The sequence below is a fragment of the Salvelinus alpinus genome, chromosome 2, assembly GCF_045679555.1.
Source record: "Salvelinus alpinus chromosome 2, SLU_Salpinus.1, whole genome shotgun sequence".
NCBI lineage: Eukaryota > Metazoa > Chordata > Actinopteri > Salmoniformes > Salmonidae > Salvelinus > Salvelinus alpinus.
The window spans coordinates 107,786,889-107,800,523 of record NC_092087.1 but is presented as its reverse complement, the minus strand read 5'-3'; the positions used below and the strand labels follow the sequence as shown (position 1 = coordinate 107,800,523).

The following is a 13,635-nucleotide window of genomic DNA, read 5'->3' as shown; positions in this document are numbered from 1 at the left end:
TAATGACTTCTCCAAAAGCTAATTGGAGTCAGGAGTCAGCTAACCTGGAGTCCAATCAATGAGACGAGATTGGAGATGTTGGTTAGAGCTGCCTTGCCCTATAAAAAAAACACTCACAAAATTTGAGTTTGCTATTCACAAAAAGCATTGCCTGATGTGAACCATACCTTGAACAAAAGAGATCTCAAAAGACCTAAGATTGAGTTCTTGACTTGCATAAAGCTGGAAAGGGTAACAAAAGTATCTCAAAATCAAATCAAATTTCAAATCAAATTTGTTGTCCTGCACACTGACTGCGTGCGCTTCAATGGTTTAGTGTTGTGTGTCTGAAGGTCAATCCTTTCTAGCTGCTGCCTGATCAAACTGTCTGTTATCTTAATGTGCTCCATGTTATGTCATATTCTCAGCAACATTTACATAGACGCTCATAGACACAAGTACAATAGTGTAATAATACCAGACTGGAAGGGTTAATAATGATGTCATAATACCAGACTGGAAGGGTTAATAATGATGTCATAATACCAGACTGGAAGGGTTAATAATGATGTCATAATACCAGACTGGAAGGGTTAATAATGATGTCATAATTCCAGACTGGAAGGGTTAATAATGATGTCATAATGCCAGACTTGAAGGGTTAATAATGATGTCATAATACCAGACTGTCAACTGAAACTAATGACTGATACAACTATATCCTCTTGAAACGGAATAAACTGAACTAAAATAAAACTGTTGCCAGATATATGTTTATTACAAGAAACACATCTAACTGATCTTGAACATGAAACATTACAAATAAAGTGCATAGGCCAAATGTATTTTTCTTCCTTTAACTCTAAGAGCAGAGGGGGTCGCCAACCTCATCAACAAAGAAACACCATTTAAACTAATATGATTATTTATTTTGTTTTACACCCTGAAGGGAACTTCATTTATTTCATGGTTCAATCAATTATATACCGTTCTGAATTTACAGTGCATTTGGGAAGTATTCAGACCACTTGACTTTTTCCACATTTTGTTAATTTACAGCCTTATTCTAAAATTGATTAAATCGTTTTTTCCCTCATCAATCTACACACAATACCACCTAATGACATCACAATACCCCGTAATGACAAAGTTTTAAGATATCTTTGCAAAAAAACTGAATTATCACATTTGCATAAGTATTCAGACCCTTTACTCAGTACTTTGTTGAAGCACCTTTGGCAGCGATTACAGCTTCGAGTCTTCTTGGGAATGCGCTTCAAGCTTGGCACACCTGTATTTGGGGAGTTTCTCACATTCTTCTCTGTTGCTGCACAGCTATTTTCAGGTCTCTCCAGAGATTTTAGATCGGGTTCAAGTCCGGGCTCTGGCTGGGCCACTCAAGGACATTCAGAGACTTGTCCCGAAGCCACTCCTGCGTTGTCTTGGCTGTGTGCTTAGGGTCGTTGTCCTGTTGGAAGGTGAACCTTCACCTCAGTCTGAGGTCCTGAGCGCTCTGGAGCAGGTTTTCATCAAGGATCTCTCTGTACTTGGCTCCGTTCATCTTTCCCTCGATCCAGACTAGTCTCCCAGTCCCTGCCGCTGAAAAACATCCCCACAGCATGATGCTGCCACCACCATGCTTCACCGTAGTGATGGTGCTAGGTTTCGTCCAGACGTGGCACTTGGCATTCAGGCCAAAGAGTTCAATCTCGGTTTCATCAGAACAGAGAATCTTGTTTCTCATGGTCTGAGAGTCCTTTAGGTGCCTTTTGGCAAACTCCAAGTGGGCTGTCATGTGTCTTTTACTGAGAAGTGGCTTCCGTCTGGCCACTCTTCCATAAAGGCCCGATTGGTGGACTGCTGCAGAGATGGTTATGCTTCTGTAAGGTTCTCCCATCTCCACAGAGGAACTCTGGGGCGCTGTCAGAGTGACCATCGGGTTCTTGGTCACCTCCCTGACAAAGGCCCTTCTCCTCCGATTGGTCAGTTTGGACGGGCGGCCAGCTATCGGAAGAGTCTTTGTGGTTCCAAACATCTTCCAGTTAAGAATGATGGAGGCCACTGTGGTCTTGGATACCTTCAATACTGCCAAAATGTTTTGGTACCCTTCCCCAGATCTATGCTTCGACACAATCCTGTCTCGGAGGATACATACAATTCTTTTGACCTCATGGCTTGGTTTTTGCACTGTCAACTGTGGGTCCTTGTATAGACAATCGAGTTGTAGAAACATCTCAAGGATGATCAGTGGAAACAGGATGCATCTAAACTCAATTTTGAGTTTCATAGCAAAGGGTCTGAATACTTACAGAACCAGTCAAATGTTTGGACACACCTCCTCAGGGTTTTTCTTTATTTTTACTATTTTCTACATTGTAGAATAATAGTGAAGACATTAAAACTATGAAATAACACATGGAATCATGTAGTAACCAAAAAAACAAACTAATCAAAATATATTTTATATTTCAGATTCTTCAAAGTAGCCACCCTTTGCCTTGATGACAGCTTTGCACACTCTTGGTTTTGTTGGTAGAGAGGTAGTTCTGTAGTATCTAGTCAGACTAGAAGGGTTCATGTAGATTGTTGGTAGAGAGGTAGTTCTGTAGTATCTAGTCAGACTGGAAGGGTTCATGCAGATTGTTGGTAGAGAGGTAGTTCTGTAGTATCTAGTCAGACTGGAAGGGTTCATGTAGATTGTTGGTAGAGAGGTAGTTCTGTAGTATCTGGTCAGACTGGAAGGGTTCATGCAGATTGTTGGTAGAGAGGTAGTTCTGTAGTATCTAGTCAGACTAGAAGGGTTCATGCAGATTGTTGGTAGAGAGGTAGTTCTGTAGTATCTAGTCAGACTGGAAGGGTTCATGTAGATTGTTGGTAGAGAGGTAGTTCTGTAGTATCTAGTCAGACTAGAAGGGTTCATGTAGATTGTTGGTAGAGAGGTAGTTCTGTAGTATCTAGTCAGACTAGAAGGGTTCATGCAGAGTGTTGGTAGAGAGGTAGTTCTGTAGTATCTAGTCAGACTAGAAGGGTTCATGCAGATTGTTGGTAGAGAGGTAGTTCTGTAGTATCTAGTCAGACTAGAAGGGTTCATGTAGATTGTTGGTAGAGAGGTAGTTCTTTGCATTTCGACTTTGAATTAAAGGAAATATAATTTAATACAGTGAAATGCCTTTTCGATTCTCTATTAGGTGTAGTCTAAACAAATATACCTTTTGTACATAAAACATGTGCTTCTTTGAGGCGACGCTACCAGCGTGACATGTAATCTAGTAGACAGGACGCTTCTTCAACAGCAGCAGCTAGTCAGTCACCTCCTCCGTAGCTGACGCAACTGACATTATATTGTTGTCAAGATTGGAGATAAGTCCTGAATTAGGTCTTAGTTGTTTAACAGTTTATTAATTAAGCAGACGCAGATCCACTTACATTAGTGTGTGCATACATTTTCGTACTGGTCCCCCGCAGGTATCAAACCAACAACCCTGGCGTTGCAAGCACAATGCTTTACCAACTGAACTACACGGAACTATTCTACCAGTATATATTCATAATGTACATATTCACATGTAGCTATAGGTCTGCATTAAACTATTCTACCAGTATATATTCATAATGTACATATTCACATGTAGCTACAGGTCTGCATTAAACTATTCTACCAGTATATATTCATAATGTACATATTCACATGTAGCTATAGGTCTGCATTAAACTATTCTACCAGTATATATTCATAATGTACATGTTCACATGTAGCTATAGGTCTGCATTAAACTATTCTACCAGTATATATTCATAATGTACATGTTCACATGTAGCTACAGGTCTGCATTAAACTATTCTACCAGTATATATTCATAATGTACATGTTCACATGTAGCTACAGGTCTGCATTAAACTATTCTACCAGTATATATTCATAATGTACATATTCACATGTAGCTACAGGTCTGCATTAAACTATTCTACCAGTATATATTCATAATGTACATGTTCACATGTAGCTACAGGTCTGTATTAAACTATTCTACCAGTATATATTCATAATGTACATGTTCACATGTAGCTACAGGTCTGCATTAAACTATTCTACCAGTATATATTCATAATGTACATATTCACATGTAGCTATAGGTCTGCACTAAACTATTCTACCAGTATATATTCATAATGTACATGTTCACATGTAGCTACAGGTCTGCATTAAACTATTCTACCAGTATATATTCATAATGTACATGTTCACATGTAGCTACAGGTCTGCATTAAACTATTCTACCAGTATATATTCATAATGTACATGTTCACCATTAGCTACAGGTCTGCATTAAACTATTCTACCAGTATATATTCATAATGTACATGTTCACATGTAGCTACAGGTCTGCATTAAACTATTCTACCAGTATATATTCATAATGTACATGTTCACATGTAGCTACAGGTCTGCATTAAACTATTCTACCAGTATATATTCATAATGTACATATTCACATGTAGCTACAGGTCTGCATTAAACTATTCTACCAGTATATATTCATAATGTACATGTTCACATGTAGCTACAGGTCTGCATTAAACTATTCTACCAGTATATATTCATAATGTACATGTTCACATGTAGCTATAGGTCTGCATTAAACTATTCTACCAGTATATATTCATAATGTACATGTTCACATGTAGCTACAGGTCTGCATTAAACTATTCTACCAGTATATATTCATAATGTACATGTTCACATGTAGCTATAGGTCTGCATTAAACTATTCTACCATTATATATTCATAATGTACACATTCACATGTAGCTACAGGTCTGCATTAAACTATTCTACCAGTATATATTCATAATGTACATATTCACATGTAGCTACAGGTCTGCATTAAACTATTCTACCAGTATATATTCATAATGTACATGTTCACATGTAGCTATAGGTCTGCATTAAACTATTCTACCATTATATATTCATAATGTACACATTCACATGTAGCTACAGGTCTGCATTAAACTATTCTACCAGTATATATTCATAATGTACATATTCACATGTAGCTACAGGTCTGCATTAAACTATTCTACCAGTATATATTCATAATGTACATATTCACATGTAGCTACAGGTCTGCATAGACGAAAGTATTGGCTGTAAGAAGTCAGACAAAACATATTTGCTCATCTTTAAATTAATAAACAATGTAGTGAATATTTTTCTAAACTACGTTACCCATTTCAGTCAGCTGACAGCGATATGCGTCTTCTGCTGGTGACGTCTTATATAGTGGACCACATGACACCGGAAGCTGTTTCAACAACACGGATACTGAATCATTCAACCACCCCCGTAGCCCGGTAGCCAACATACAACCGAAAACAAGCTCTTTGGACCATTTTTGTGTATATTGATCTCGGTGTTTTTAACACAATCTTCTTTACGTATCTACTGTTTAACTTCAAGTAATTTGCTTGTTAAATGTACAAATGTGTTGATTATACTGAGTCTAGCACTAAGCTTATCGCTAATGCTAGCTAGCCCGACCATGAACTCACTAAGCTACTCTCCTCCTAAAGAAGAGGGGGTCTGCTGGACGGAGAAAGAAGCTCTGGGACTGAACATTGTCATGAAAGAAGAGGAGGAGGATATTACAGTAAAAGGAGAGGAAGAAGCTTTCAGAATGAAAGAGGAGGATGAGGAGGCTATCAGTATCACATGGAAAGAAGAGAAGGGGGATGTTACAGTAAAAGGAGAGGAAGAAGCTTTCAGAATGAAAGAGGAGGAAGAAGAGGCTTTCAGTAACACATTGGAGGAAGAGGACGATAATGGTAGAGTGAAAGAAGAGAAAGAACATTTTAGAGTAGAAGAAGAGGGGGTAGACGTTTTCAGAATGAAAAAGGAGGAAGAGGAGGCTGTAACATTGAACAAAGAAGAGGAGGATGTTTTGGGAGATGAAGGAGAGGAAGAGGAGACTGAAGATCTGATTAACACCAGTGAGTACTGTCTTAAAAACACAGCCAGAAACTCTGCAGTTGTTGAACTAATGTGTGGTGTTAAAGCCAAAGGGTCATTGCACGAAATGTGCTCCTCACCAGAACCCCAAATATAAGCTTGTACTGCATTTTATTAATTTATAAAACCCTATTGCAAAAACTCCCATATTACCTGACCTCTTTACTAACCTGTAGGAGTTACCCTACCCAATCACAGGGATGGAACACTCCCATATTACCTGGCCTCTTTACTAACCTGTAGGAGTTACCCTACCCAATCACAGGGATGGAACACTCCCATATTACCTGGCCTCTTTACTAACCTGTAGGAGTTACCCTACCCAATCACAGGGATGGAACACTCCCATATTACCTGACCTCTTTACTAACCTGTAGGAGTTACCCTACCCAATCACAGGGATGGAACACTCCCATATTACCTGACCTCTTTACTAACCTGTAGGAGTTACCCTACCCAATCACAGGGATGGAACACTCCCATATTACCTGGCCTCTTCACTAACCTGTAGGAGTTACCCTACCCAATCACAGGGATGGAACACTCCCATATTACCTGGCCTCTTTACTAACCTGTAGGAGTTACCCTACCCAATCACAGGGATGGAACACTCCCATATTACCTGGCCTCTTTACTAACCTGTAGGAGTTACCCCACCCAATCACAGGGATGGAACACTCCCATATTACCTGGCCTCTTTACTAACCTGTAGGAGTTACCCTACCCAATCACAGGGATGGAACACTCCCATATTACCTGGCCTCTTTACTAACCTGTAGGAGTTACCCTACCCAATCACAGGGATGGAACACTCCCATATTACCTGGCCTCTTTACTAACCTGTAGGAGTTACCCTACCCAATCACAGGGATGGAACACTCCCATATTACCTGGCCTCTTTACTAACCTGTAGGAGTTACCCCACCCAATCACAGGGATGGAACACTCCCATATTACCTGACCTCTTTACTAACCTGTAGGAGTTACCCTACCCAATCACAGGGATGGAACACTCCCATATTACCTGGCCTCTTTACTAACCTGTAGGAGTTACCCCACCCAATCACAGGGATGGAACACTCCCATATTACCTGACCTCTTTACTAACCTGTAGGAGTTACCCTACCCAATCACAGGGATGGAACACTCCCATATTACCTGGCCTCTTTACTAACCTGTAGGAGTTACCCTACCCAATCACAGGGATGGAACACTCCCATATTACCTGGCCTCTTTACTAACCTGTAGGAGTTACCCTACCCAATCACAGGGATGGAACACTCCCATATTACCTGGCCTCTTTACTAACCTGTAGGAGTTACCCTACCCAATCACAGGGATGGAACACTCCCATATTACCTGGCCTCTTTACTAACCTGTAGGAGTTACCCTACCCAATCACAGGGATGGAACACTCCCATATTACCTGGCCTCTTTACTAACCTGTAGGAGTTACCCTACCCAATCACAGGGATGGAACACTCCCATATTACCTGGCCTCTTTACTAACCTGTAGGAGTTACCCTACCCAATCACAGGGATGGAACACTCCCATATTACCTGGCCTCTTTACTAACCTGTAGGAGTTACCCTACCCAATCACAGGGATGGAACACTCCCATATTACCTGGCCTCTTTACTAACCTGTAGGAGTTACCCCACCCAATCACAGGGATGGAACACTCCCATATTACCTGACCTCTTTACTAACCTGTAGGAGTTACCCCACCCAATCACAGGGATGGAACACTCCCATATTACCTGGCCTCTTTACTAACCTGTAGGAGTTACCCTACCCAATCACAGGGATGGAACACTCCCATATTACCTGGCCTCTTTACTAACCTGTAGGAGTTACCCTACCCAATCACAGGGATGGAACACTCCCATATTACCTGGCCTCTTTACTAACCTGTAGGAGTTACCCTACCCAATCACAGGGATGGAACACTCCCATATTACCTGGCCTCTTTACTAACCTGTAGGAGTTACCCTACCCAATCACAGGGATGGAACACTCCCATATTACCTGGCCTCTTTACTAACCTGTAGGAGTTACCCTACCCAATCACAGGGATGGAACACTCCCATATTACCTGGCCTCTTTACTAACCTGTAGGAGTTACCCCACCCAATCACAGGGATGGAACACTCCCATATTACCTGGCCTCTTTACTAACCTGTAGGAGTTACCCCACCCAATCACAGGGATGGAACACTCCCATATTACCTGGCCTCTTTACTAACCTGTAGGAGTTACCCTACCCAATCACAGGGATGGAACACTCCCATATTACCTGGCCTCTTTACTAACCTGTAGGAGTTACCCTACCCAATCACAGGGATGGAACACTCCCATATTACCTGGCCTCTTTACTAACCTGTAGGAGTTACCCCACCCAATCACAGGGATGGAAAAACAGCTGAGTCGTTCCATGTCATTTCAGCATCATTATGTTGTTGACATTTAATTTGATCTGAGAAATGAAGCTAATTGATTGCACCCAAATTGGCCCTTTTGATTCATAATATTCAATTAATATAGTATATATACATATTTGTTAGATCCCAATCGGATGTCGGATACTATATTATATATAAAGTTGGATACTATATTATATATATATATACAGTGGGGAGAACAAGTATTTGATACACTGCTGATTTTGCAGGTTTTCCTACTTACAAAGCATGTAGAGGTCTGTAATTTTTATCATAGGTACACTTCGACTGCGAGAGATGGAATCTAAAACAAAAATCCAGAAAATCACATTGTATGATTTGTAAGTAATTCATTTGCATTTTATTGCATGACATAAGTATTTGATACATCAGAAAAGCAGAACTTAATATTTGGTACAGAAACCTTTGTTTGCAATTACAGAGATCATACATTTCCTGTAGTTCTTGACCAGGTTTGCACACACTGCAGCAGGGATTTTGGCCCACTCCTCCATACAGACCTTCTCCAGATCCTTCAGGTTTCTGGGCTGTCGCTGGGCAATACGGACTTTCAGCTCCCTCCAAAGATTTTCTATTGGGTTCAGGTCTGGAGACTGGCTAGGCCACTCCAGGACCTTGAGATGCTTCTTACGGAGCCACTCCTTAGTTGCCCTGGCTGTGTGTTTCGGGTCGTTGTCATGCTGGAAGACCCAGCCACGACCCATCTTCAATGCTCTTACTGAGGGAAGGAGGTTGTTGGCCAAGATCTCGCGATACATGGCCCCATCCATCCTCCCCTCAATACGGTGCAGTCGTCCTGTCCCCTTTGCAGAAAAGCATCCCCAAAGAATGATGTTTCCACCTCCATGCTTCACGGTTGGGATGGTGTTCTTGGGGTTGTACTCATCCTTCTTCTTCCTCCAAACACGGCGAGTGGAGTTTAGACCAAAAAGCTCTATTTTTGTCTCATCAGACCACATGACCTTCTCCCATTATTCCTCTGGATCATCCAGATGGTCATTGGCTAACTTCAGACGGGCCTGGACATGCGCTGGCTTGAGCAGGGGGACCTTGCGTGCGCTGCAGGATTTTAATCCATGACAGCGTAGTGTGTTACTAATGGTTTTCTTTGAGACTGTGGTCCCAGCTCTCTTCAGGTCATTGACCAGGTCCTGCCGTGTAGTTCTGGGCTGATCCCTCACCTTCCTCATGATCATTGATGCCCCACGAGGTGAGATCTTGCATGGAGCCCCAGACCGAGGGTGATTGACCGTCATCTTGAACTTCTTCCATTTTCTAATAATTGCGCCAACAGTTGCTTTGGCGCAAGCACCAAGCTGCTTGCCTATTGTCCTGTAGCCCATCCCAGCCTTGTGCAGGTCTACAATTTTATCCCTGATGTCCCTACACAGCTCTCTGGTCTTGGCCATTGTGGAGAGGTTGGAGTCTGTTTGATTGAGTGTGTGGACAGGTGAAATTTATACAGGTAACGAGTTCAAACAGGTGCAGTTAATACAGGTAATGAGTGGAGAACAGGAGGGCTTCTTAAAGAAAAACTAACAGGTCTGTGAGAGCCGGAATTCTTACTGGTTGGTAGGTGATCAAATACTTATGTCATGCAATAAAATGCATAGTAGGAAAACCTGCAAAATCGGCAGTGTATCAAATACTTGTTCTCCCCACTATATATATATATCATTATATAGACTTATTGAGGGAAAATCAAGGACTGAAGGGGGGCATGAATAAAAAAAATGGCAGAGTAATACTTTAAAATCATGATGTAATTGGGGGACTAAACCTGATATTATAACAATAGTAGTGATGGTCTACCACAGCTTCAGATGATAAGGTGTTGTTCAGCCAGGCAGTTCAGAAAGGCTGGGCAGTGGTTTAAAAGGAGAGAGCAGCGATGTCACAGAGAGAGCATGTCACAGAGGGAGCAGCGATGTCACAGAGGGAGCAGCGATGTCACAGAGGGAGCAGCGATGTCACAGAGGGAGCAGCGTCAGTCAGTTTCTCAGACCGGAGCTCTTCACCAGGCTCCTCCTCTAACATGGAGCCAGTTTTATCATGTAGAAGTTTTATTCAGGTCTCTATTACGTATTTAACTAAATAATCTGTTTGTCTTTGGCAGGAGAGAGACCAGACTCCCACTCTGACAGCGGAAAGAGTGCTTCAGGGGAACCAGACCCAGTAACACCCAAACCAGCGAGACGACACCACTGCTCCTACTGTGGAAATAGTTTTACCCGATTACTACACCTGAAATCACACGAGAGAATACATACAGGAGAAAAGCCCTTCCACTGTTCCCAGTGTGAAAAGAGTTTTAGGTGGTTAACGACTCTGAAACTCCATGAGAGGACACACACACACGAAAAGCTCTACCAATGCTCCATGTGTGGAATGAGTTTTACAGAGTTAGGGGCCCTGAATGTGCATGATAGGACACACGCAGTAGGGGATAAGCCCTACCGCTGCTCCCAGTGTGGACAGAGATTTAACCGGTTAAGACATCTGAATAAGCATGAAAGAATACATACACAGGAGGAGAAGACCTACCACTGCTCTCATTGTGAGAAGACATTTTCCCAGTCAGAGGACCTGAAATCACACGAGAGAATAGAGAGACTGTGTTCTGACTTGTGTTTTTGACTGAGAATGTGTTTTTTGTTTCTGCCAAATGAAATCATATTGTTTATATGAAGTCATTATTGTTTATATGAAATCATTATTGAAATAGACCTACTTTTTGTTTTAGTTTTCATCTGGAGACTGACATGACTCCCCTGTGAGGATCCAAGGGTTTCTAACATACTCTGTTACACAGAATCATGGCTCTTTCTCCGGAGATACTGTTGTCATGACTCTCCTGTGAGGATCCAAGGATCAGGTTACAGTGGATCAGCGTTCAATAGAGGAGGGAGGGATATGGGGGTTTTATGACACCTCTTTTATGACACCTCTTTTATGACACCTCATTTATGACACCTCATTTATGACACGTCATGTCGATAGTAAATTGTAGGCAGCAGACTAATTCCTTTTGGGGTCTAATTTGGGCGACTGGAATGTCTCTTTGTTACCGAGAGATTCTTGATGCCCCAAAAACTTCAACATCAAACAATGGACACTGGGACAATATATTCCAACATCTGAATGTTGGGAACGATGAGAGATGGAATATGGAAAATGTAATGTCTATTTTGTGATGTCATTAAAATTGTTATAATTAAGTTTTAATGAAAGAATTAACTTCCAAGAGCTTTTACACGGTGTATATCAGGTTTACATTCTTTACGTTGTGTAGAAAATATCAAGGATGAAGAGAATGTTTTTGTGATGATAGGATTGTGATTTTAGTTCTCTAACGAGATAGTAATTCTGATACCTTGCCTCGTAACTAGTCTCGCCCCAGGGAGCCCGGAGAGCGGGTCAGAATGGCGAAAAATGCCTCCGTTTTCCCCGAGGGTATAAAAAGATTGTAACTAGTCTCGCCCCAGGGAGCCCGGAGAGCGGGTCAGAATGACGAAAAATGCCTCCGTTTTACCCGAGGGTATAAAAAGATTGAGTTAAGAATGATCACATCAGACTAGGAGGACCACAAGCTGTAGCTGAGGTCTACGATTAGTCACGACCCCACCCCCCCCCCCCCCGAAACGCAACACACGAAGAAGACAACGGAACCTCTTAACAATCAATGCTACGGTTAATTAGCTGTTCTTAGTGTCAGGACACCACTCTGGGATCACCGACACGTCTGATTAGCCATCCTCAGGACACCACTCTGGGATCACCGACACGTCTGATTAGCCATCCTCAGGACACCACTCTGGGATCACCGACACGTCTGATTAGCCATCCTCAGGACACCACTCTGGGATCACCGACACGTCTGATTAGCCATCCTCAGGACACCACTCTGGGATCACCGACACGTCTGATTAGCCGTCCTCAGGACACCACTCTGGGATCACCGACACGTCTGATTAGCCATCCTCAGGACACCACTCTGGGATCACCGACACGTCTGATTAGCCATCCTCAGGACACCACTCTGGGATCACCGACACGTCTGATTAGCCATCCTCAGGACACCACTCTGGGATCACCGACACGTCTGATTAGCCATCCTCAGGACACCACTCTGGGATCACCGACACGTCTGATTAGCCGTCCTCAGGACACCACTCTTCCAGAACGAGTGCAAAGTAATCGGACAACTAAGAAGAAGGACATTGTGACATTTTGTGGACAAATCAGAGCTTAACACCTGAGAACGACCGGAGAAGGCCAACCGAAATAAGAAGGAACCTCATCAAGTGGGAACCCGGCCCACGAAGGGCCCAACAGAGAGAAGGCTCAACTGAACCCTCCTCATCAAGCGGGAACCCGGCCCATGAAGGGCCCAACAGAGAGAAGGCCCAACTGAACCCTCCTCATCAAGCGGGAACCCGGCCCACGAAGGGCCCAACAGAGGGAAGGCCCAACTGAACCCTCCTAATCAAGCGGGAACCCGGCCCACGAAGGGCCCAACAGTGATACCCGACAGAGACCTTCAACGCGTAAATACATGCGTTACTTCTTACCCAGAAGAGCGGCAGTTTGAGGCAAGGTATTAAGGGCTAATGTGAGCATAGTTTCCAAGTGTTGCGTCTCTTTCTTTCTCTAACTCTCCATCTTGTGTAACAAGTGTCATATTGTGTTAGTTCGCTAGGGACTTGTTGTCGTCGTATTAAGTTTCCAATCAATAACCTATACCGTGTGTGTTTGTGTATCCTATGTTATCATTTCATTTGTTAGTAAATAAATAATAAAATCAATTTGTGTGGTACGGAAATTATCAGTGAGACTTGGGTTTGTACCGAAGTCAACGACGTTCACAATGATACTGATATGAGGAAATGATTAAATTACTTACTGTTATGATATCTATATATTCTTGAGATAATTCGGGAGACGGTAACTCATTAAACAACTGTTCCCATGGTGCCCCAAATTCCTAATGAGTTAATTGTTTCATGATTAATATAATTGAGTATCAATTCAACATAGTTTGATCAAATAAATAAACAGTCATCAGATTAATGATAGTCACGTCACGGCAAGATGATAAATACTATACAATTTGTGTTTTGATTATGAGCTTTGAATGCGTTGGCATACAAGTATAAACCCTCTGTTGTTCATTATATTTTGGG

At 42.2% G+C, this 13,635-nt stretch overlaps 1 protein-coding gene and 1 pseudogene across 1 annotated transcript; both read left to right on the top strand.

Annotated features, from left to right (window-relative positions):
- The window catches only part of LOC139542145 (zinc finger protein 665-like), a 294,018-nt pseudogene that overhangs the window by 56,115 nt on the left and 224,268 nt on the right, over positions 1 to 13,635 (top strand).
- Positions 5,271 to 11,670, top strand: LOC139549490 (zinc finger protein 713-like). The gene is made up of 2 exons (XM_071360049.1): positions 5,271 to 5,970; positions 10,569 to 11,670. The coding sequence occupies exons 1-2, from the start codon at positions 5,505 to 5,507 to the stop codon at positions 11,087 to 11,089; spliced, it is 987 nt and encodes a 328-aa protein (XP_071216150.1). The 5' UTR covers positions 5,271 to 5,504; the 3' UTR covers positions 11,090 to 11,670.